This window comes from Chelon labrosus (genome assembly GCF_963514085.1).
Source record: "Chelon labrosus genome assembly, chromosome: 12".
Lineage (NCBI taxonomy): Eukaryota > Metazoa > Chordata > Actinopteri > Mugiliformes > Mugilidae > Chelon > Chelon labrosus.
This window is the reverse complement of record NC_140345.1, coordinates 22,071,326-22,094,968: the sequence shown is the minus strand read 5'-3', so window position 1 is coordinate 22,094,968 and position 23,643 is coordinate 22,071,326. Positions and strand designations below refer to the sequence as shown.

General features: G+C 42.1%; 3 protein-coding genes across 7 annotated transcripts in view; 1 reads left to right on the top strand and 2 right to left on the bottom strand.

The window, feature by feature from the left end:
* The first annotated feature begins 2,689 nt into the window (after positions 1–2,689).
* dpys (dihydropyrimidinase) lies at positions 2,690–12,865 on the top strand. Its single transcript, XM_084557381.1, has 9 exons — positions 2,690–3,589; positions 5,005–5,163; positions 5,268–5,447; positions 6,437–6,626; positions 6,917–7,073; positions 7,299–7,440; positions 8,249–8,391; positions 11,240–11,447; positions 12,099–12,865. Exons 1-9 carry the CDS (start codon positions 3,338–3,340, stop codon positions 12,156–12,158), a joined length of 1,491 nt encoding a protein of 496 aa, XP_084413507.1. The 5' UTR covers positions 2,690–3,337; the 3' UTR covers positions 12,159–12,865.
* Positions 12,866–16,085: 3,220 nt separating this feature from the next.
* Positions 16,086–18,109, bottom strand: dcstamp (dendrocyte expressed seven transmembrane protein; the record flags this gene model as incomplete). The annotated part of the gene is made up of 3 exons (XM_084558018.1): positions 17,051–18,109; positions 16,634–16,966; positions 16,086–16,145 (listed from the first exon to the last, which is right to left on the bottom strand). The coding sequence occupies exons 1-3, from the start codon at positions 18,095–18,097 to the stop codon at positions 16,086–16,088; spliced, it is 1,440 nt and encodes a 479-aa protein (XP_084414144.1). The 5' UTR covers positions 18,098–18,109.
* Positions 18,110–20,924: 2,815 nt separating this feature from the next.
* rims2a (regulating synaptic membrane exocytosis 2a) overlaps positions 20,925–23,643 on the bottom strand; it is a gene marked incomplete at its 5' end in the record, with an annotated part of 128,623 nt that continues 125,904 nt past the window's right edge. For all 5 annotated transcript variants that reach the window (XM_084557974.1, XM_084557973.1, XM_084557976.1 and 2 more), the window contains one exon: positions 20,925–23,568. In XM_084557974.1, coding sequence (XP_084414100.1) covers positions 23,365–23,568 — 204 coding nt within the window. In that variant the 3' untranslated portion in view covers positions 20,925–23,364. The remainder of the gene's footprint in view (positions 23,569–23,643) is intronic.

The following is a 23,643-nucleotide window of genomic DNA, read 5'->3' as shown; positions in this document are numbered from 1 at the left end:
AACAACTCTTCATGAAAGAGAGGCAGTTGCATGCTCCAGGGATATCACGGCATTATCACAAGCATACGGCGGTGTTTGGATTTTTTTAAATTTTTTATGGAACACTGAATATAAACAATTCTTGAACACACAATCACCTTTTTGGTGGTTGAGGACATGTTCTCCCATGTTGGAGCCAGAGATCCTGGAATGTGTTTTCCGGCAGATATTTTGAACTAATATTTTGATTTTACAGTCACAGTCCCACTATTGTTGTTGTTTATGGCTATTTTTTCTGCTCCCACAAATCAAATGTTTGCTGTGACAGAGGCCAATAGACTTACAGAAATCACAAATAAAAAAAGCACAACTTAAGGCAACGTATCCACTTGTCCATCAACTCTAATTTGGCGGACATGCTGGCTATAGGCTACCACCTTTTTATGGAAAAGAGGACAATTTGACAAGTCTTCTTAAAGGATCTTTTCAGATTTTTTAATGTTTAGAATGCTGTTTCTCATTTTTGTAGCCTTAACTGTTGTAAGACTACATTTCCCATGGTATGATGTGTCAGAGTGGATACAAATGTCTGTACTGTATATGCAGCACACTAAACTGTTAATTCCTTGTAGGAAATTACACTGAATGTGCAGCTGCATGAATAAAATCAAAGAGTAATGTGTGTATAGAAATGTATGCACATTCAGTCTATTCATATTTTACATTCTACGTGTTGATCTGTAGAGCTGCTTTAATCTTCCTTTGAATATACACCAATCAAGCATAACATTATAACCACTGACAGGAGAAGTACCACCCACCTAGACCAGACCAGGCACGGCCCACCCCATAGCAATGACACTTCTTGATGGCAGCAGCCATCCCCAGCAGGATGCAGCCTGACACAGCCTGACTTTAGGGAACAACTCAAAAAAACATGAAAAACAGCACAAGGTGTTGACCTGGCCTCCAAATTCACTAGATCCCAAACTGATCAAGTATCCGTGGGATGATCCACAGAGGCCCCTCCCCTCAACACATAGGACCCAAAGGCCCCCCCACTAGCAACATTCTATTGCCAGACACCACAGGACACCCTCAGAAGGCCCATGTCCATTCTCTGATGAGTCACAACTGTTTTGGAGGCACAAGGGAGACCTACACAATATTAGGAAGGTGGTCTGATACCACTTCAAGCTCAGAATAGGTTCTATATTAAAAATGATCCATGCATATATATTTTCACACATAACTTCTCTCATCAAGACCTGTTATCGATTCACTGCAACAAGTGGACAACAGAGCTGTGTTCCTGTTGCTTTTTAAATAATTATTTTGGTCAAATTTTATCTTGGGAACGCTCTTGAACTTTGAAGGCCCACACGATTCATGTGACTCAGATGTTGCATTTTCATTTCAACTTCCTGCTTAACCGCTTAAGTGGCTGACACAGGTGTAGCCGGACTTCCAAATATGCCTTGACTTGAACATTAAATGACTCTAGGGCCTCACAATTTCTCAGCGAGCGTCTCGGTCTGTCTCGTCTAGATGAAATATTTATTAGACAGCCTTTTGTCTCGAAAGAGTCTTTAAGGCTTTTGCGAAGCTGGACTAATAGTGCCATAAATGAGTTTATGATACATGTTGAGATCTATCTATCAAATGACCTCCTCCTGGGCTGATCCAGAGTTTAAACTTCAGTTTATATTTCACTTGTTGGGTGAAAGGGAACAATCGTGTTCATGATGGATACTTGCAGGAGCCTGTTGGGCTGTGTGCATGCAAACAATGCACAGAGTTCGGGGCCAGACAAACCTACCCAGGGGCGCTGTGGCAGAAATCTGTTGGCATCTTCATTGCACATGTCAGACACCAAGAAACATTTGGTTAGTAGGTTGGTTTATCATTTGAGCATTTCAAGAAAGTAAATTAAATACGTGAATGCCCAAAATTTAGTGCATCTGTAAAGTGTGAATACTTGCTATGTTCCTCATAACAAACTCATTTTGGGGGTTTGAAAAATTAGTCAAGTGAAAACAAGCAAAGCGAGTTATGTTTCCATTATTTTTCCATGTTCTACAGGCATGCTCTGGACAATCCACATTAAAGACAACATATATGAGTTAATATTAAATAGTTTCACAGTACTGCTATGGTGCCATGTAGTGACCATTTTTGTGTGTGAGTAACTGGGGGGGATTAAGCAACTTGACTGACCTTTGCTCGGCTGGGGGGCAGTGGAAGAGATCAACTCAGTTTTCGGCATCTAGTCTCAACAGTTTACATTACACACGTTAATATGTGGACAGGAATGTAACAACGTCTGAAACGGACTTTAACTCGGGTTCGTCAGACTTAGCGTTGCCAACTCCCTGAAAAATAAATAAAGGACACCTCATCGGCAGGGCCGGCAGACCTGATTGCCTTCATTCTTCCTGGCGTGGTGAATTTCTTTAGCCCTTATTTGTGTATGTGAAACGATTTTTGAACTATTTGACTCGAACCTGAATTGAATTAGATGCATATTTGTGAGTGATATGAACACATGGAAAACAAATTATTAGTCAACAATTTATTTTTAACACAAAATAACAAAATTAACAGAATTAAATAATATCTTTCTTAAACAGAAACCTGTCCCGCTTAACTTCAAACTCTTTAAATGAATATTAAACAATAGAAAGCGGAACATTCCTCTTGTAATTGCGCAATAAGAAAAGAGGAAACAGAAAGTATGAGGAAAAGTTGTTGCTGTTGTTGTCTTCCGGTCATTGACCGGTATCTTCGCAAACATCTCGACCAATGAGATGAGGGGGATTCGTCACAAAGCAGGAGACGGTTTGGGAATAAGTTTACCGTAAATGTTCATATAAAGTGCCGTGTTATTCATTAATTCCGTTGACATTTTATACACTATTTTTTTAAAAGTGCCTCCCGTACGACACGTAGGCCTACTTTTGTTTCTAAACACGGGACGATTCCGTTTTTAAAGGGACGGTTTTCCATCGGACGAGTTTTTAAAAGCAGTGCAAACAATCTGTGCAGCCACAAGGTGGTGTTAATGACTATCAGGAGGCAGTGTAGTCGTTTTATTTTTTCCAAGAAACTGAAAACTGAGTAAAGTGAGCACAGGCCTAAGAACCGGAGTGCTGCTTTGAAATGTAGCGACCCCTGCTACTTGTCTGTGCATATCCCTATCTCAGATGAACTTTGGAGCTTACCCACACGCATCTGCAGAGCCTCAGGACTGAATCCACGCACACAGGCGAAGGTCAAAAAGCGCAGGGTCCAGCTGACTTGGTACCAAACTGTTGATCTTTTCTCCACTCGGAGCACTCGGAGCCTACGCGCAGCAGGAATGGCAGGGAACAGCGGGATCCTGATAAAAGGGGGCAAAGTGGTGAACGAGGACTGCTCCGTGATCAGCGACGTCTACATTGAAAATGGGAAAATAGTGGAAGTGGGTCTGAACCTTAAGATCCCGGCGGGAGTGCGAGTCATCGATGCCACCGATAAGTTGGTGATCCCGGGCGGCATCGATACGCACACTCACATGGAGCTGGCGTTCATGGGCACCAAGGCCGTGGACGACTTCTACATCGGAACCAAGGTGCTGAAGCATACTTATTCTGTAGATTATATGCACTGCACAGATTGATCAAGTTAGATGTAGAGTGACCCGGAAGGTTAAAATGTCACATTTCACATTAAGATGCTGGTGGAAATCCACTTCCTTTATTAGGTTTTTGACCTATTTTCATCTGTTTAAGTCTTAGTTTTGAGCTGAGCAAGTAAAAGATGAAGTAAAACCACTGCGTTATAATTTTGGTATGAAAAAAATACCACTTGCCAAACATTAGGTACACTCGTGAAAACAAATGCATTCTAAGAAAACAGTCCTGCACTTAATCCTCCTTCATGACTTCAGTTTATGTTTGCAAGACATGCTTCATGGTGCTGTTAAACTGGATTGAATTAAAGTTTTTTTTGCCTAGCGTGACTAAAATGGAGTTGTCATAATATTAAGAACATGTGTTGATACAATATAGAGCCACTGATAAATTCAGCACACTGAAAAGTGCAATGTTTAACTGGATCACAGAGAGCTGCCTTAAAATTGTGCACTCCAGTACTTGGTTGCTTTCCACCAGTGCATGGTATCTTCTGACACCTCTGACATCTCTATTGAACACATGCATGAATCATTTGTATCTGAGTTACATCTTTACTGAATGGTTAAAAATATTCTGTCGAAATTAACTTCCTCATGCGACTGAGTGTATTTTTCTTTAAAGCGACGTGTATGTAGGACTTTTTTTAATTTCATTTTGTGACCATAAGAGTATTTTGAACTCGTGTGAGGCGTGAACGCTGCTTCGGTGTTATCTGTGTCAGTTATTCTGGTGTAATGTTTTACACACCTCGCGCTTTGCAGTCCAACAGTCTGAGGCTCGATGAATCAAATACCACTCGGCTGTATGAGTCAGCTTTAATAGAAGCGTCTGTTTACAAGCTGAACTGTAAAAGATGCACCAAGCAGCTCACAGAGTGGCTGTCTGAACCAATACCTTATATAACCTTATATAATAGAGGTCGGTGTCCATGACTGCTGAACTCGTCTGAACTCACTGATACAGAATTGCTTACAATTATGTTACTAACATGTATTATTTGCTCTACAGTGCCATTGAGGAATCGGTCCAGCTGCTAAAGGTGCCTCAGGTTACTGCAGTTTGTGATGCATCATTCACCGACATGAAAAAAGTTTAGCTTCACACCTGTACCCCTGTCTGCTCTCCCATCCCCACCCCATCTGACTCTGTTGTTTAGCCTTTGACATCACTTCACCTAGTTACCTTTTCATCCAGTATGAGCATACAGCAAATGTCATCTACTCATTCACTTCGTGCATATTAATGAGCCTCTGCGTGCAACAAATAGGAACTAGCTGCAGCCATTTTTACTCCATAGTGTGCGAGTTAATCTTTCACTCAAATCCATGTGGCAATGTGTGCGTTTCCCCAGGCTGCTCTGGCGGGAGGGACCACAATGATCCTGGACTTTGTCATCCCCCAAAAGAACAAGTCTCTCCTGGAGGCCTACGACTGCTGGCGTAAGACGGCTGACCCCAAAGTTTGTTGCGACTACTCGCTGCACGTCGCCGTCACCTGGTGGAGTGACAAGGTGAACGAGCAGATGATTGTAGCTGGTTTGAGAAGTCCAGGTGAATTGCATCTACTTACGCATGCATTTCTCCAAGCTAAATCTTTTTTTTTTTTTTTTATCAGGTCAAGAAAGAGATGGAGGCTCTGGCCAATGAGAAAGGAGTAAATTCCTTCAAGATGTTCATGGCCTATAAAGATGTGTTCATGCTGCACGATGCTGAGTTATATGCCGCCTTCGCCCAGTGTAAAGAGATTGGCGCCATAGCACAGGTGCATGCTGAGAATGGAGATTTGATTGCAGAGGTTTGTATGAGCAAATTTGTTTATAGCCACCATCAGACCATCACCATGAACCTTACCCCAGTTGATTACTTGCATTTTTTGTTACAGAAGCAAAATCTCAAAAACTCAAAATTGGCAAATTCATGCAAAATAGTAGGATCTCTTCCCTGTAGTATTTCCCCTTAAGAATTTAACTAGAAAACCCATATGGTCCAGATACTAAACTGATCCAGAATCACCAACTCTGGCCAAAATTTATGCCGTAACAATCCAAGTTTTTATTTCTTCTTTCTTCTCTTCTTTATTGAGGGAGGTTTAGTCAGGGCAAGAAAGGTCAGCTCAGTAATAGCTATGTGTAAACACACCACGGTTAACCATCCAGAAGTAATAGTGAGTTAATGTTTCACACTGATGGCAGCAAAGTCTCAGTTTGAGCGTGAAGAAGAAGTGGTAGTGAAGGAAGTTTCAGTAGTATTCATTAGCAATGCAGAGTGGTTGTTTTAAAAACAAAAATGAGTTCTGATAATTCTGAATAAGTGGATGTGTTAAATAAAGTGGTCCCAGCTCCACGGACACAGTGTTTCATGATGATAAGAACAAATTAATCCGTAGTCACTGATTTTTAACATTAATTAATAACATAGTATACCAGTTTTGCCACTGCTGGGAAACAAACTATGCCATTGTTAATGTTATTAGACAAACAAATATGTCTTCCATGTAAAAGACAGTATTTCTCGTTGTGTGTCTAATTTCCAATAAATCTTTTTCAAATGTTATATCAATAAACTGCCACTAGGGGGTAGCAAATGCCTGAAAAGCAACTCCACTGTTGCTGAACTACGGGGAAGTGTGTTAAATGTCTAGCCAGCATCAAACTGAGCCACTGCAACTGTAATTAATGTAAACAGAAGCTTTACCTGGCATGTCCATCTCTGCCAAAGACAAACCTCACATCTCCTTTAACCTTTATCCTGCCCCGGTGCTCTGTCCCTGCCGGGACCCAACAGGGGGCTAAGAAGATGCTGTCCATGGGCATCACGGGGCCCGAGGGTCACGAACTGTGTCGGCCAGAGGAGGTGGAGGCCGAGGCCACCCAGAGAGCCATCACCATCGCCCACGCTGTCAACTGCCCGCTCTATGTGGTCCATGTCATGAGTAAATCTGCTGGCAAGGTGGTGTCTAATGCACGCAGAGACGGTGAGTGTGGGCTGCTGCCCCCTGCTGTTGAAAGAGGGCAAAGTTGACAGATGATGGCCTTTCCTGGCCTTTTAAGCACTACAACCTGTAACCGTGTTCATAACTGCTCCTGATGTTAAATATATTATTTCCTTCTCTTGCTCAAAATGTACTGTTGATCAGTGCTTCCACATTAATTTTCTGCTAGTTAGGGTGGAAAACAAAAGGGGTTTGAATGTAATTCAGCCGATGGAACCATCATGCACACCTGAAATTACATTTTTTATTTTTATTTTTTCCTCTCTCAACAGGCCGGGTGGTGTTCGGCGAGCCAATTGCAGCTGGATTGGGAACTGATGGAACTCACTACTGGAACAAAGAGTGGGCCCATGCTGCTGCCTTTGTCATGGGACCTCCCCTCAGACCTGATCCCAGCACCCCTGGGTACCTCATGGACCTACTGGCCAAGTAGGTGGAATTGAAAATAAGATTTTTGTTGAGAGTGCTTTGTAATTTGTTCTAGACCTATTGGCATTTGGAGCTAGTCCAGCTCAAAAGAGAGATGGGAAAGGGGGAGGGAAAAGACGCTTCAGCAAAAATAAACAGTACTGTACTGTACACCAATGACTAAATAAATGTGATTGGCATCATCGTTCCATTTCAGTATTTTCTTTATTATTTCCTTTGTGCTAGTGATGATCTGAGTGTGACGGGAACAGACAACTGCACCTTCTCCGTGTGCCAGAAGGCTCTGGGCAAAGACGACTTCACCAAGATCCCTAACGGGGTGAACGGCGTGGAGGACAGGATGTCTGTCATCTGGGAGAAAGGAGTGGTATGCCCTAATAAGTACTTTATTCAACGCTGATTCAAGACTGCAGCATTAGTCTGAAGTGTGCACTCAGTAGATGTGACCTCCTGTCATTATCTGTGTAATCCTGCTGTTTGCAGCGATGTAGCAGTTCAATGAGCTGAAGGGAAATATAGATAGAAATGACACGATAACCGCAGCTAAATTTGTGCTTTGAAGGTTTTACTGTGATGCATAGTCTCCGCTGATTACTCATTTTGAATTGAGGCCTTTTTTTTTATTTCTTTGTTTTTTTGGATATGAATCATCCGGGCACCATATCAGTGATTAGATTCGTACAAGGGCCACTTTGCTCTGATAGTGCTGCTAATATTTGTCATGACTACCCTGTGAGCACACAATCTCTATTGGCCCATGTGCACATATGAATTAACATGGTGGAGTTATGGCAGAATAATCATGTATTTACTCTTTTAAATAATAATAATTACTCTACGTCTCTCATATTTATTTAGGAATACAAGTTCCCATTTTTCTGCAATACAATCAGAAAAAGCAGTAAAGTCTTGAATCTGCAGATTGCCACAAAGTGCAGACGCTGCATTTCCTTGTGGGGGAGTGTATCAGCCCGGCCGCCTCAAGGCCCATGGAAAGATTTACTACGCGTAACAGTGCTTACAAACCACGCATTAGATGATATTTTGGCAGAAATGAGTTGCTTGCTGCACAGTTAAGCACTGACCTTTTGTCTGCTAATTCCGTATATTGTTGTCATCCGCTGTGGCCAACTTAAAGCGGGCGGTTTGTGCGTTTTTTTTTTTCCTCCCCTCAGCACAGTGGCAAAATGGACGAGAATCGATTTGTGGCTGTCACCAGCAGCAACGCAGCAAAAATCTTCAACTTCTACCCGCAGAAAGGCCGTATCGCCAAGAACTCGGATGCTGATGTGGTTATATGGGACCCGAAGATGACAAGGTGAGGACCCAGAGTATGGCCATTCAGCAGTGAAAGAAAGCCCTCGGATAGCGTGTGTGTTTGTATGTGTGTGTGTGTGGGCACGGTTTTAAGTGACATGTCTTTTTAAAAAGTCAGACATTTCCGTATCAGCAGCGTCAACTGCAGATGCTGAAACAGTGGGCAAACTTGATAGCCTGTCTTGCGGGAGTTAAGAACTTGGTTGAATAAGACAGCCCAACTTGATCTAAAGCAGGCCGGAGCGGTAACATTACACAATAATAACCTATAAGTAACGACTGCTCCAGACTTTTTCCATTTATTTTAGTGTAAAGAAGAACAAGTAAATTAGGAGAATGTTTACATTTAATAAACTATTCTTTAAAAAATTAAATTTCTTAAGAACAATAAGTGCAATTTGGGCATGTTGCTGTGTGTTTATAGTCCTGGGTCTCAGTGTTGTGTCCTGTCCACTTCTCTTTCTAAAACAGTTGACGTATTAGGAATAGCTGGTAAAATTCATGCTGTAGGCCAGATTAGACCCTCCAGAGGGCCGCTTTTAGCCCACGGGCCATATGTTTGATACCTGTGCAGCAAGGCATGAGGGCTATAGATATAGACTACTAAAAAGAGAAGTGATGTACCTTTTCATGTTGTGCCATCTCAACACCTAAACTGATTACGTCTGTTCTCCATCCAAAACACGGGGTATGTCATCACTTATCTACAACTGCAAATTAAAGCGTGGCATGATTTACATATGAATCTAACGCATCTCTCGGGGGAAAAAAATTAAAAATTGTTAAGGATTTTAACACACTTACATAAACTAGATGCGCACAGCATCTGTGGGATGATGCTGATGGGTCTTAAATATGACGAATATTCCACGTGGGAGATAAACCCATTTCCATAGTGCAGAACACACAGTATCAGTTCTATTTTCGGGAGCCGTCTCAGAATATCATACCCCTGCGTATAAAAATGGCTCGCGTTATTTAAAATTTTCCTTCCTTGCGTTCGTTTTCTTTTCATTCTCGGAGAGTCTCAGCCGCGGCGCCATGGAGGACAGTATGCCAGCTCTGCGGGGCACATGCACACAAATGCAGACGCAGAGGACGGTTTGCATTCAAGCAGCTTGCGAACTGTGGCACATTCGGGCTTATATAATCCAGAGTGAACACTGCACTGCTCTGTTTGCTGTAGGATCTGGGCCGAGCCCCTCAGGGAGGTCACTAACTGCTGACGTGGATTGGAGAAGAACACATCACACCCCGGTGTAATTTGCTGTAAATTAATTCACTGGTAACACAGAAAAAAAAGCTTACGTGACAGACCAGATACCTTTTTAATTATTATTCTAAAAGGTGCATACAGTCGTTTGATCATCTCAGGCCTGTCATCCCTGGATATCACCAGTTTGTTTCACCGTCTCTCTACTGTATGGCGCCTTTACCATGTCTTTGGATATATGCCACAACAATGTGCATGTCCGCCGATGTCATCGTGCCTTTCAAGCATGAGGGCGCCTCATGTTTCGCCACTGCAGCCGTGAATTCATCTGTGAAACCGCGTAATTAATTGCCCCCGAGCGCAAGCGCCAATTCACAACATCCACGACCAGGGGCCACGAGCGGTTGCGTAACCACGAACGCCTAGGACGCTCGCTCAATTGCCTTGTTTTCCTGTAATTGGGCTACTTGAATAATGAGGGCACATCCTGTTTTTGTCGGCGTCTGACTTTTACAAATCAACAAGGAAATGTGGGTGTGAATGGTGAAATAAGGAGGGCTCCGGGAAAAAAATAAAAATAAAATAGGAAGAAATACATTCAGTGCATTTCAGGGAATCGGTTGAGTCAGACTTATTTCTCTGTTCCATGCTGAGTCTTTCACTCCGATATCTTTTATTTGCCAATGAGCCATCAGACTCATTATTAATTATTCAAAACATTTTCCCAGAAAGCCCTTCAACCACCCTGATGAGGATATACTCGAGAACATATTAAGATACTGCTGCTGCCGTTTCAGTAAGGAGAGATCATTTGGAGGTAAAGAGTTACCTAAGTAGCAGTATTTTGATGGGTTGATGAAAGCAGATTCCCAGGGGCTGGTGGGGGAGGAATATGAACGGAACAACTTTATTACACTGCCAGACACACCTGTCCACCCCCTCTCAGTCCTCACATAGAAAGTCCTCTTCTAAGTCGTATCTCCAGACGATGTGCTTTTGATTTTGATGTAAATGGTAATATGTTATGGAACCAGTCATGAATGTAGCCACTCCGTCCACAAATGCATAAACCATGGGATCAGATGAATGATTGAAATCATTTCCGTCGCTAATCATTGCAGTCTTGTTTGTTTTGGGGAAAACTTGAAAGGCGAACCCCCTCCCTCTTGTTTCCTCATCACGGCGGATTCATATTCAGCATCTAGCACGCACACGCCGAGTGTTATTTCAGGACTGGCTGTGCTGCGGTATTGTGTGCTCATGCCTCTGTCTTTGGATATATGCCACAACAATGTAATACGCAGCACAGAAAAATGTTGAGGTGTCTTTTTTTATTGACTGAAAGAAGCTTAGGTTGGTGCTTAGTAAGCCTTTCCAGAAAAGAGAGAATCGCACGAGCAAACATTGTAAATAATACATTGTATTGCTCATTGCAGCACAGTGAGAGAGCTGCAGTGACTCAGAGTCACGTACGAGCACATCCTGGCCTGATTCAATCAGTTTCAGAAGAGAATGCATTAAGATTTTACAATAGCTATATGTTTTCCTTTGGTTTAAAAAATCATGTAGTAAGTTCTACCAGAGCTTTTTATAGCTGCTTTCAAACCCGTAGTTGTCTCTCTGTGTGACATGGCAGGAGGATTTCAGCCAAGACCCACCACCAGGCTGTGGACTACAACATCTTTGAGGGCATGGAGTGCCACGGTGTCCCCGTCGTGACCATCTCCAGAGGCAAAGTGGTCTACGAGGATGGGCAGTTAAAGGTGTCACCGGGGGACGGCAGATTCATCCACAGGAAACCCTTCTCTGAGTTTGTTTACAAGAGAATCAAGCAACGGGATCAGGTCAGAATCACATCACATAGTAATATGTTAAGAATCAACATCCTTCTTAAACCACAAGTTCAAAAATTAAGTTATTTTTACTTGGCATTCGTGTGGATGTGACTTAGACATGTGCCACCCACCTAGACCAGACCAGGCACCCCCACCCCATGGCAATGACACTCCTTGATGGCAGCAGCCATCCCCAGCAGGATGCAGCCTGACACAGACACACACACACAATAACGCTTTAGGAACAACTAAAAACAAATCATGAAAAACAGCAGAAGGTGTTGACCTGGCCTCCAAATTCACTCAAAATTTCAATATTAGGAAGGTGGTCATAATGTTATGCCTGATTGGTGTAATGTGGAATAAATAGACCAAGCAAGACTTCCCGGTCCCCCTCTTCTTCCAGGCGTTAAACTATGCTAGCCAGCTGCTGGCTGCAGCATCATGTGAACCGCAGAGCAATGAGAGCAATATCAGTTTACTGGAAGAAGCCCGATGAGGACATTTCCCAAAATGTTGAACTAAGTGGGTTTCCAAGAAAAGAAGGGGTGTATGATTTCGACACATCTCTGAAATTTGCTAGAATGTTCTGTGAATTCGAAGCAACCAGACTGGGATGGTTGACTTAACCTTTCTCTCTGCTTTGTATTTTGCCTGCAGGTGGGGAAACCTACAGCTGTGATCAGAGAGCCCTATGAAGGCAAAGTCATTTCAGTGTGAACAACCGGCTGAGAACATGAAAGGCACTTTGAATCTCCGGGTGTGTCTCCAGCACAATCCAGATGCTACCAAAGACCAAACAATGGAATGTTTTTTTTCTCACAGATATAGATTAGATTACTTTATAGTCATTACACATGTACAGGTACAGAGCAACGAAATGCAGTTTAGCATCTAACCAGAAGTGCAATAGGCAGTAAGTGCATGTGGCTTAAATAGTATGGTATATAAGCAGTATGGTACAGATTTTTTTTACAGCATATGGACAATAATTACAGATCAAAACCTATGTATAGGTGTGCATATACCTATTCTTAGTGGTTTCTGCAGCGGTTACAATATGTTTCTGCAAGTCAGTGAGTCATTTAAATTGCTGTTTGCGGTGGTAGTGGTGGTGGGGGATGTCGGCCTTTAGGTCAACACTAATCAACCCCTAGGTCAACGTTTTGCTGGAAGACAACATTGTGTTGTTTTTTCCGGCTGTGTCAGGTTTCCAGGTCGGCTCTGCTCAGTGTAAAGTTCAGTAGAAACCACTCTGCCGCTGAAAATTATATATAACAGTCTAATGAAGTGACTCACTGTAAGGAATGAAAATTGGCCTTATGTATGAGTTAATGGTCAAACAATGTAAAGAAAGGATGATCTTTTATTATATAACGTGCCTTTTGTGCAATAAAAGCATGGATCCTGATTCTTAAAGGTTTTTTGTTTTTTTTTTCTTAAAAGCTTGTTGCCGTTGGTAACAAGCCTGGTTTTTCTCGCCCAAAAAGCATCCTTCCCTTTGATGAAAGATTCATTAAAGTACACTGACATGCGTGAAAGTATTAAGATTTACTTGGGCTGACCCGGGCCGATGCTGCGTTTGCATATTCAGCAGGATCTCGCATTATCACACAGTACGCGCCTGGTTCCCGTCCATGCCCATGTATGGACTGCGTTCATCCCTTCCCGTGTTAAAAAAAAAACGGCTGTCACCGAGCATCATGTGGCGCCCTCCCATTGGGCTGGCGTGCTGGCGTGGTATTATGCCACAGGGCCAGTTGAGACATAGTGTGAGCTTATCAGGTTGCCACACGGGTCAGTGGCGGCGTGTGAGTCACAGAAGGCCTACTCATCCTTGAGGTGCACCACTTCCTTCCTCTTGTCTTTGGCGTGCGATAGTGGGGGGGCTGGTGGCATATGGAAGTGTAAAATTGTAACCGGGCATCTGAATATGTGCTGTTAAAGTAGCTATTTATACATTATAACTGGAATTCACACAGTAAATAACAGTTGCACTGATTTGTTAGCATTAAATGTAATTTAAATTCAAATAGACAGATATTGAGATTTTTAAGAAGAGACCACACAGAGTGCCCTATTGTGTTTGGACATTATTGTTAGCCAGCTTTGATGTTACCAATAATACACAAACATAATTTAAACACATTCACTCTTGCAAATTAACTCTAAAATAAGATTATTCTTGTGTAGGTCTCCCTGGGCCTTCTGAGGGTGTCCTGTGGGGTCTGTTGACCGAATGTTATTAGTGGGGGTCTTTGGGTCCTTTGGGTTGAGGGGAGGGGTCTCTGTGGATCATCCCACAGATACTTGATCAGTTTGGGATCTAGTGAATTCAACACCTTGTGCTGTTTTTCATGTTTTTGTTAAAACAGATTTAACAAGGCTGCATCCTGCTGGGGATGGCTGCTGCCATCAAGGAGTGTCATTGCTATGGGGTGGGGGTGCCTGGTCTGGTCTAGGTGGGTGCTACATGTCTAAGTAACATCCACACCAATGAATGCCAGGTCCAAAAGTTTCCCAGCAGAACATTGAATTGCCACAAGATGGTCAGTGTGATGGTCAGGTGCTGTGGCTTAGTTGGTCAAAGCGCCTGTCTAGTAAACAGGAGATCCTGGGTTCAAATCCCAGCAGTGCCTACATATTCCTTAATTTCGTTGTACCACAATGACAAATATAGACATTATATTCGTTATTTACTTGACCTGTCAGTGGTTATAATGTTGTGGCTAATCGGTGTACATTTTAATAAACTGTTTTATATAGATCTTATATAGATCTTCTCTACCGTAGCATTTACAGTGTCACTCATTCACCCATTCACACTCGAACACCAGTGGCCGGGAGCTGCCACGCAAGGTGCTCACCTGCTCATCTTCGGGAGCAACCTCTGGTTCAGTGCCTTGCCTAGGGGCATGTGGGCCAACGTACCACCTGAACCACACATGTATAAAAAAATGATTAACAATGCAGGCACACACACACATAAAATTCATTGCTCTCCTCCAACAATGCCATTAAAATGTAACATCAGCACTTTCCTTGAAGGTAAGAGAATGAAAAACTATTAAAAAAATATACAACGCCATGATCCATGATTTAGGAGTTCTTATGAATACGATTTTTACATAATCTTATAATGAACAATAATTAGTAAATCATTTAACTATTTGCTTTTCCTTATTAGAAAATGCTACTGAAGTAATGCATATACTGTATTTGCCCCCAGTTTCTGACCTTTCATCCATCTCTGCATATCAATCCTGTCACAGCCTTTATTACAGGGGAGCTGGCTGGGACACGTCTCTGCGCTATAGGTGAAGACGGTAACACATGCGGAGGCTTTTAATGCATAGTGACAGTGCATATTTGTAGAGAAGGCAACGCTGCTCACTGCACATGTAGGGGACATCTGTCTTAGATTACATAAGCTAATATGGCTGTTTTATATTCGACGGTACACATGGAGGTAGCATGTCTCTTCATTTCAGGTTGGCTGATGCCGTGCGGCGTCCTGCCTGTTATGCAACACGAACACGGTGCTTATTAATAACAGGGATCGATGTTACTTGCGCAAATCTATAATTGTGAACTTATGCTCACAGTTTGGGGTGGATTCGTCATCGCATTGTCTTCTGCCTTGTTATATAATCAGCATGAAGTAATATGTAAGTGAAACAACGTCTCTAGCTGCTCACTGAAGCACAGCTAAATCAAATCATAAACGCTTGATTTATGGTCTGTAATTAGTTGGCTGTGATCAATATGAATATGTTCCCTCCTTAAGGCACTCTCTATGGTTACCATTATTATGAATTGGCAGACTAACCTGCTATGTAACGTAATTAAACCTAATGACCTACTGTAGTTTTCTGAATGATAATGATACAAAGAAAGACAAGAACATTATACAGTAGATGGATACTGGAGCACAGAGGCTGCGCTCATACATATTCAATCAGACAATAAAGATTCACAGCAGCATAATAATTGTTTACAGCTTTTAGTATCTCTCTTACATACACAGATCAGGCATAACATTGTGACCACCTGCTTAATATTGTGCAGGGCTTCAAAACAGTTCTGACTCATCAGAGAATGGACACGGGCCTTCTGAGGGTGTCCTGTGGTGTCTGGCAACAGATTGTTGTTAGTGGGAGTCTTTGGGTCCTAAGGGTAGGCCTGAGGGGCCTCTGTGGATCAGGCTTGTTCCAGTGCATCCCACTGGGACGCCAGTGTGCGCCTGTGTCAGGCTGCATCCTGCTGGGGATGGCTGCTGCCATCAAGGAGTGTCATTGCTATGGGGTGGGGTGCCTGGTCTGGTCTAGGTGGGTGCTACATGTCTAAGTAACATCCACACGAATGGGAGGTCCAAATGTTTCCTAGCAGAGCACTGAATTGCAGCAAGATAGTCAATGTTAATTACTTTTCCTGTCAGTGATTTTAATGTTGTGGCTGATTGGCTGAAGTAATAATGACTAAAGGTACAACATGCATCAGTAGCGTGCTCAAGCATAAGCTCTTCCGGTGTCCAGTCTAGCAGGTCTTTTTTGCCTGGGATGGCTGCCACTGCTCCAGGTGTTCTCACATGAATGGGTTAAATGCAGAAAGCAAATTCCTTGATGATTTTGTAGGTCCTAGAGTGACTCACACAATACTTTGTGGATTGTCTTTGGGTTGGAAGAGCAGCGGGCACCAGAAATGTGGCTGATGAGAGAAAACAAAAAGAAAATAAATCTATATGCTGTCTATTTATGCACACCGATCAGGCATAACATTATGACCACTGACGGGAGGAGAAAATAACGTTGACCAACAATACAAAGTTCTGCTGGGACCTGGCATTCGTGTGGATGTTGCTTAGACATGTACCACCCACCTAGACCAGACCAGGCACCACCACCCCATAGCAATGACACTCCTTGATGTCAGCAGCCATAAGTATCTGTGGGATGATCCACAGAGGCCCCTCCCCACAACCCATAGGACCCATAGACCCCCACTAACACCATTCTGTTGCCAGACACCATAGGACCCCCTCAGAAGGCCCTCAGATGAGTCACAACTGTTTTGGAGGCACAAGGAAGACCTATACAATATTAGGAAGGTGGTCATAATGTTATGCCTGATCGGTGTATGAGATTTAAACATTTTACATTTCCAGTGTAATCATTGCAACATATTCTAATGCAAACCTTAACAATAAGCGATACGAGGCTGCAGTCGTTTTCCCCCTTCCTCTTTTTTAATCTCTTCCTCAGGATTGTGGCATGCAGGTGCTCCACTCTTGCCTCAGCAGCGACGGTGAAGAATCGCTCGCAGACCATCAGCCGTAGCTGGGAGACTTTGGCGGCCATCATAGCCATGATGAGCAGAGCGAGCAGGATGGCCATCAGCGGAAGCACCGAGTTGTACAGCAGCAGCTTGGGTTTGGGGAGGCACTGCTTCTCGAACAGAGTCACAGAGTAGGAGAAGTCCTGTTGATGGCTCTCCTCAGCAAACGGGATGCCAATTAAAGTTTCAATTCTCTGAAATGATAGATGAGACTTTAGTTACCAACTGACTGGGAGGAAAATGTTGAAAAAAATGTCAATTATAAATTGCATACTTACTTTGATGCTCATTAACAAGGGGACATGAAACGGCTCCAGCTCTGATAGCCTCGTTGTTATGATGTCAACAAAACAATACAATAAGGCGTCCACGGTTATAAATATGACCCAAGCGACAAAATGGGAGACGACTGGAACTCCAAACTTCAGCATAGCTTTCCCCTCTCTGGCAGTGGGACGTGCAGAGGGGAGGGAGGTGTACAACTTCTCTTCCTCCGGCGTGAGCGTCAGGACGTGGGGCTTTCCTTTCGCCCTCTGCTCCTCGTCAAACTCAACGAACTTGCTGCTAATGAACCTGTTTTCATACTTCATGTCTTTGCAGAATTTTTTAATGTGCAAGGCTATAAACAACATGAGCACGAGCAAGCTGATGGCAGGAAACATCCTGTCGGTTACAGAGGAGACCATATTCATAACGTCCTGCGCGCGCTTGACAATCTCATTCAGCCTCTGCTCGGCTTCAGCGAGTGTCCGCCTGAATTTGTCTGACTCCAGTCTGTATGAGACCGTGAGGTTGGAGTTGAGGTTCACTACTCCCAGGTCTGTGACTCCTTTGAGGATGGTCCCGATCCACTTCAGCATCTTGACATAGCTGCTGAATGGAGCACTGATGGACGCTTTCTTTGCCTTCAGGTTGCAAATCATACTCCTGATCAGGCTTGTGAGGTTCTCCAGAGTGTTGCGGATATTTTTAAGAACTACTAAGCTGGTCCCAGCGGTCAGGAGCAGGTTCCGACTCTTCTTCATGAAAATAGATATGACGAACAGAGTGCTTAAACACCGCACTCTCTTAGAGAGAAAGAGGGCAACAATAAGTAGTACGCCAAAGCAGCCAGCAATTCCTCCTGCCACTGCTAGGTCATAGTCCAGGGTGAAGAGGAGGTACAGGAGGAGCACTGAGCTGAGCAGGAGGCTGGAGACGCTGCAGGTGAGGAGGAGGACGAGAGTTCTTCTGAAGCCCTCCCTTTTACCAGTGGTGAAAACATCAACTGCAAGGAAACCAGCATCCTTGAAGCTTCGCTTTACCGTAATCCATGATAGCAGCATCCTGGATATTAAAGGAGATGGAAAAACTCAGCACTGGAACGCAAAAAAGAAACTGAAGAGAAAAGGGAGGTTAACACATGCAATCCTACAGAATTATTGTATTGAATCTGAAGAGACACAAGCTGAGTCTTAAAATGAAACCTTTTGTATAGACGTTGACATCTGTTCTGATGCGTGCAGTGTGCCAGGACCTTAAATAAAGCGCAAAAACAGGAAGTCCTCTCTTAACCTCAAACCTCAGACTTTACTCATTTCCAAGTCATCCCTATTTTTCAATCAAAGCAGAAGTTGACCGGAGCTAAAATGAGGCTCAATTCTGAGCGTGAGAAGCAATTGTCATTTGGCATTCCAAGCCTGTATGCCTCTAATTTATGGATACCGATATGGTTGTATACTCAGCCTAAAATACCTTTTCTGAAATAACATTTCAAATAGCAGGTGACCGTGGAGAAGACATAAATCCAGACAAGACATTGTAAAGTTCTTGAATTTTATGATATTGCACTGCCTGACCAAAAAAGGTCACACACTCTAATATTTCATTGGGACGCTTTTAGCTTTGATTACGTCACTGTGGCATGGTTTTGATAATCTTCTGCAATGTCACCAGATTTATTTCCATCCAGTGTTGCATTCATTTTTCACCAAGATCTTGTATTGATGACGGGAGAGTCTGACCACTGCGTAAAGCCTTCTCCAGCACATCCCAAAGATTCTCAATGGGGTTAAGGTCTGGACTCTGTGGTGGCCAATCCATGTGTGAAAATGATGTCTTATGCTCCCTGAACCACTCTTTCACAATCTGAGCCCCATGAATCCTGGCATTGTCATCTTGGAATATGCCCGTGCCATCAGGGAAGAAAATATCCATTGATGGAATAACCTGGTCATTCAGTATATTCAGGTAGTCAGCTGACCTCATTCTTTGGACACATAATGTTGCTGAACCTAGACCTGAGCAACTGCAGCAACCCCAGATCACAGCACTGCCCCCACAGGCTTGTATAGTAGACACTAGGCATGATGGGTGCATTACTTCATCTGCCTCTCTTCTTACCCTGGTGCCCCCATCACTCTGGAACAGGGTAAATCTGGACTCAGACCACATGACCTTCTTCCATTGCTCCAGAGTCCAATCTTTATGCTCCCTAGCAAATTGAAGGCTTTTTTGTCAGTTAACCTCACTGATTAGTGGTTTTCTTAAGGCTACACAGCTGTTCAGTCCCAATCCCTTGAGTTCCCTTCACATTGTACGTGTGGAAATGCTCTTACTTTCACTATTAAATATAGGCCTGTGTTCCACTTGTCAGGATGGCCGAGCGGTCTAAGGCGCCAGACTCAAGGATTGACTCCTTCCTGGGAAAAGGGATTTCTGGTCTCCGAATGGAGGCGTGGGTTCAAATCCCACTTCTGACAAGCCTTTTAATCTAATTAGATTTCACTGCGCATTGTATTATGTATAACTGTGCATGTGACAAATAAAAATCTATCGTTTTTCTTCGATTTGATTCCACCAAACATTTAAGTGATCACAATCACGATCAATCAGGATTTTTTCCCCGACTACATTTCTTTCTCTAAGACGGATGGTTCCCCACTATCCTTCCAGTTTTTAATAATGCGTTGGACAGTTCTAAACCAAATTTTAGTAGTTTCTACAATCTCCTTAGCTGTTTTCTCTGCTTGATGCATGTCAATGATTTGACCCTTCTAAAGCAGACTAACATCTTTTCCACGACCACAAGATGTGTCTTTAGACATGGTTGTTGAAGAAATGAGAAGCTGGTCATTGCATCAGTTGGGGTTAAATAACTTGTTGCCAGCTGAAAGATAATCACCCATGCAGTAATTATCCAATAGGAGGCTCCTACCTATTTGCTTAGTTAAATTCAGGTGGCGACTTTTTTTTCAGCCAGGCAGTGTAGAAGAGTATACTGAAAGACCATGCGCTATGCCACTGCAGAATGAATGAAACTGAGTGGTCTCCCAGGATGTGCAGTTCAGGTTTGACTTTTGAATGAAAAGCATTGACAACATCAAGAACGCTGTGTCCAATTTGTCAGCTAATGCTAGTTGCACTGATTGGGTGCCAGTCTGATACAGTGCTCAGGTATATATATATATATATATCTGAGCACTGAGAATTATATGCTTATAATATATGCCATTTCTGGATATGCTAACGCCACCATGCTAGCATGTCAAATTGCAACACAAACCCACTTAATGTCAGCATATATTAGGAGTCTTTGTAAACATGTGAGCACTGTAATCCGTAATATTTCTAATAACAAAAACCGCCATAAATCACACAGAAGTAATTAAAACCTTCATTCCAAATTTAATAAAACCCCTCCCAGTAAAGGCTGGTAATTGGCTGGTAAATCATTATGGACCCCAAAATAAAGTAATTAGGTTAAACATTAGCAGAGCTAGGCGGCCATAATTATTTTTAAATTAACAAAGTGTTTCTCAGTGATTTGTTGGCTTGGCCTCAATCATCAGGCTAGGTAGGTTCAATATGCTCTCTAGGTCAGGCAGTTAGCTACAGGACAGGCTTGTATTCTTCAAACCTGTAGTAACTGATTTTACACTACACTGCATTTTTGTTATAGCAACTCTCACTGCCTCTAGCCTTTTTGGTTAGTTGTAATACTTATAGAACAATGGCAGCCTTTGCATATTTGCTTTAAATTGTGAAATCAATTGAAAAGAAACTATTCTTGGTGTAAATGAGCAAATTATGGTAAATGCAGATCATTCAACCAATTTTACGTGTGTGTGTCTGTGTGTGTGTGTTAATTTGATCAACACTCCACTCATGGCATCAGTGTAATATCAATTTTTTATTTTTAATTTGAAAAATAACTTACATAAATCTCTGTACTCAACCATACTTAACCAAGACATAGCCTTGGCATTAACACATTGCACCAAAAAGAGAAAATTAAAAGGCATTCAAAAGGATAAATAACATATGTCTTTGTCATTATGAGGCATTTTTCCTGTTCCAGCGGAGTCTATCAGTCTATTCATGGTAGCCTGTTTTATTCAAAGTCTGACATCTAAACGTATGTACAATGAAAATCAAAATGAAAATATATACTGTAGCCTGTTACAGCGACAAGGTTTTCTTTTTGGACATTGAAATGCATTATCTTCACGTGGAAAAGGAACAATGCCTCAGTTCAATTTCATTCAGACATACTGCAACTATAAGATTCATTTACTTCCCAGACATGAGAAGTACTTATAATTACTAAAAATAGAAAATAAAAAATAAACTGGTCTTGGCTTTTAAATAAAACTAACAAAAATATAGTAAATTAATTTCATTTTCATTAAAACAAGAAAAACAAAACATTTTCTGTGGCAATATCCCTTATTATTTGAACTTATGATTAGCTCATCTTCACAAACAGTGCCTGAAAAATTGAATCACAGCAACACACATCTCTCGCATGTTTGCTGCCTCTTGATTAGGTATAGACCTCTTACTGTACCAGTACAGATGATTTTTGCATGTTTGTCAACAATACTGAAAGAAAATACACTTGCAATCACAACTGTTTCGCCAGCCTCGATTAAATATAAAAAATTTCCTTGTCATTTTTTTTTTTTTCTTCTCAAAAACCTGAAAGAAAATATGACTTTGGGGGGGGTGGAATGTTTTGTTAAAACTTCAATAACTGGCCCCGGAAGACCAAGAACTAATTTGCCGTAGAGCTCAATTTAAGGTGAGGGAGAAACGTAATGAAGTTGACATGCACTGTACAAGAAACTGCAAAAATTCCAAATATCATCTTTATCAAAACATGCTGAGTTACTGGAAGGTGTGCCCAAGCCATGTTGCAGAAAATCCTTTTCAACATGCTTGTTAAACAAATCAAATTCAAAATAAAATACAGACTGAAACAATACAGAAGTGTAAAATAACCAACAGTCCTAAAATCCGTACGTTATCAGGGGACTGAACAATGGTAGCAATGAATAGTACAATGAGAAGTACCCTGGGACGAGGAAGAAAAAGAGAAACATGTACAATTTGCACATAATGTTTATCTTTAGAAGGCCTGAGCCTTTTACAATGAAATAAATCATTTACATTTATTTTCATTATCACTTTTTGTCACATAAACATTTTCTGTTAAATAACTCCAAAAGTTTCCGTTATGTTTCCCTTATCTGCGTGTCTGCAAAACACAGACTCATGAATGGTCTAAAGAATGATAAACAATGTATTATTTTTTTTTCAATCACGATGTTGCATTCACTCCCCTTTAAAACCATGCACTAGTGAAATTTATCTTTAAAAATAATATAAATTGTTGAAAATGGCTGATCTGTTTTATTTATTTTTCTTTATTTTTTTTTTTTGCAAGTTGCAGCCTCAAGAAAATAATTTTCTTTTCTTTTTTTTTTTTATTCAGCTAAATTTGTGTCCATGCAAATGAACTAAAAAGGAAAAAATATTTTTCTCATTTAATTTTCATACAATATATCAACAGAGAGAGAGAGAATGATGGTAAGATTGCACATCCTGGGGTTTGAGTTGTCGCCGTATATTTTGGAGTGTTGATGGTAGCCACTTCGGTATTGCCTCTGATTAACTAATCTTTGTGTTGATTCACCGGTGTGGGTAGCGCGTGTGCGGGGCATTTCTTTTGTGGTTTTTTTTTTGGGGGGGGAGTGCGGATACAAGCTGGGACACACCTCATCCAAAGTGATGGTCTCCAAAACTCCATCTACACGGCTCGGCCTGTTGGCGTGGCGTGACCAAGCATCTGGTTAGAAACACTGTCACCCCTTTCAGATACAAGTACATAGACATTGAAAGAAATAATAAAACAAAACAAATGAAAACAAACAAAAAAAAAAAAATAATAATCAAAACAACACATTTTTTTAATTATTTTTTTTTTAATTCGAAAAGGGTTTCTGTAGAACACGTTTAGTGGTTCCCAGTGCTGACCCCCATGGCTTCGAATTGGATGAAAACCTGGAACTTACAGATTCCTCGTGCTAAGGAGTTCATTCCAGCTTCCTCCAAACAACAATAACACCCGGCAATCCCTGCCGCCAGGCGCTTGCGACACGCATCGCCATGTGCACAATGTGTGCGACGTTTTTGCTCAAAACACAGGATCACGTTTGCACCCCTAGAAACAGGCTCAGAAGACACAACATCAAGCATGCAGTGTAACCGGGGGGCGTGACCTGTAATCGCAACACTGGCTGCTACAACAACGCTATCAGTCCACACGCTGCTATGATCGAGAGAAACTGTCCAGTGAGGATTGGGAAGCTCTTCTTGTCAGTGGGGCCAGTGTAGGATCCACCAGTGAGGACGGAGGAAAGAGCTTGAACCAGCCAATCACCATGTTGGACAGGTCCAGCTCGTCTAACAGTATCTGAACTGCTCCCATGAATGATTTATGGTCCATACGTCCGTAGTCACCCCATACAATAACCTGAAATCAAAAGGACAGGACATGTTTATAAAGTGAATTTAAGTTGCTAGGGTTAGGGTTAAGATTTCTATTTTG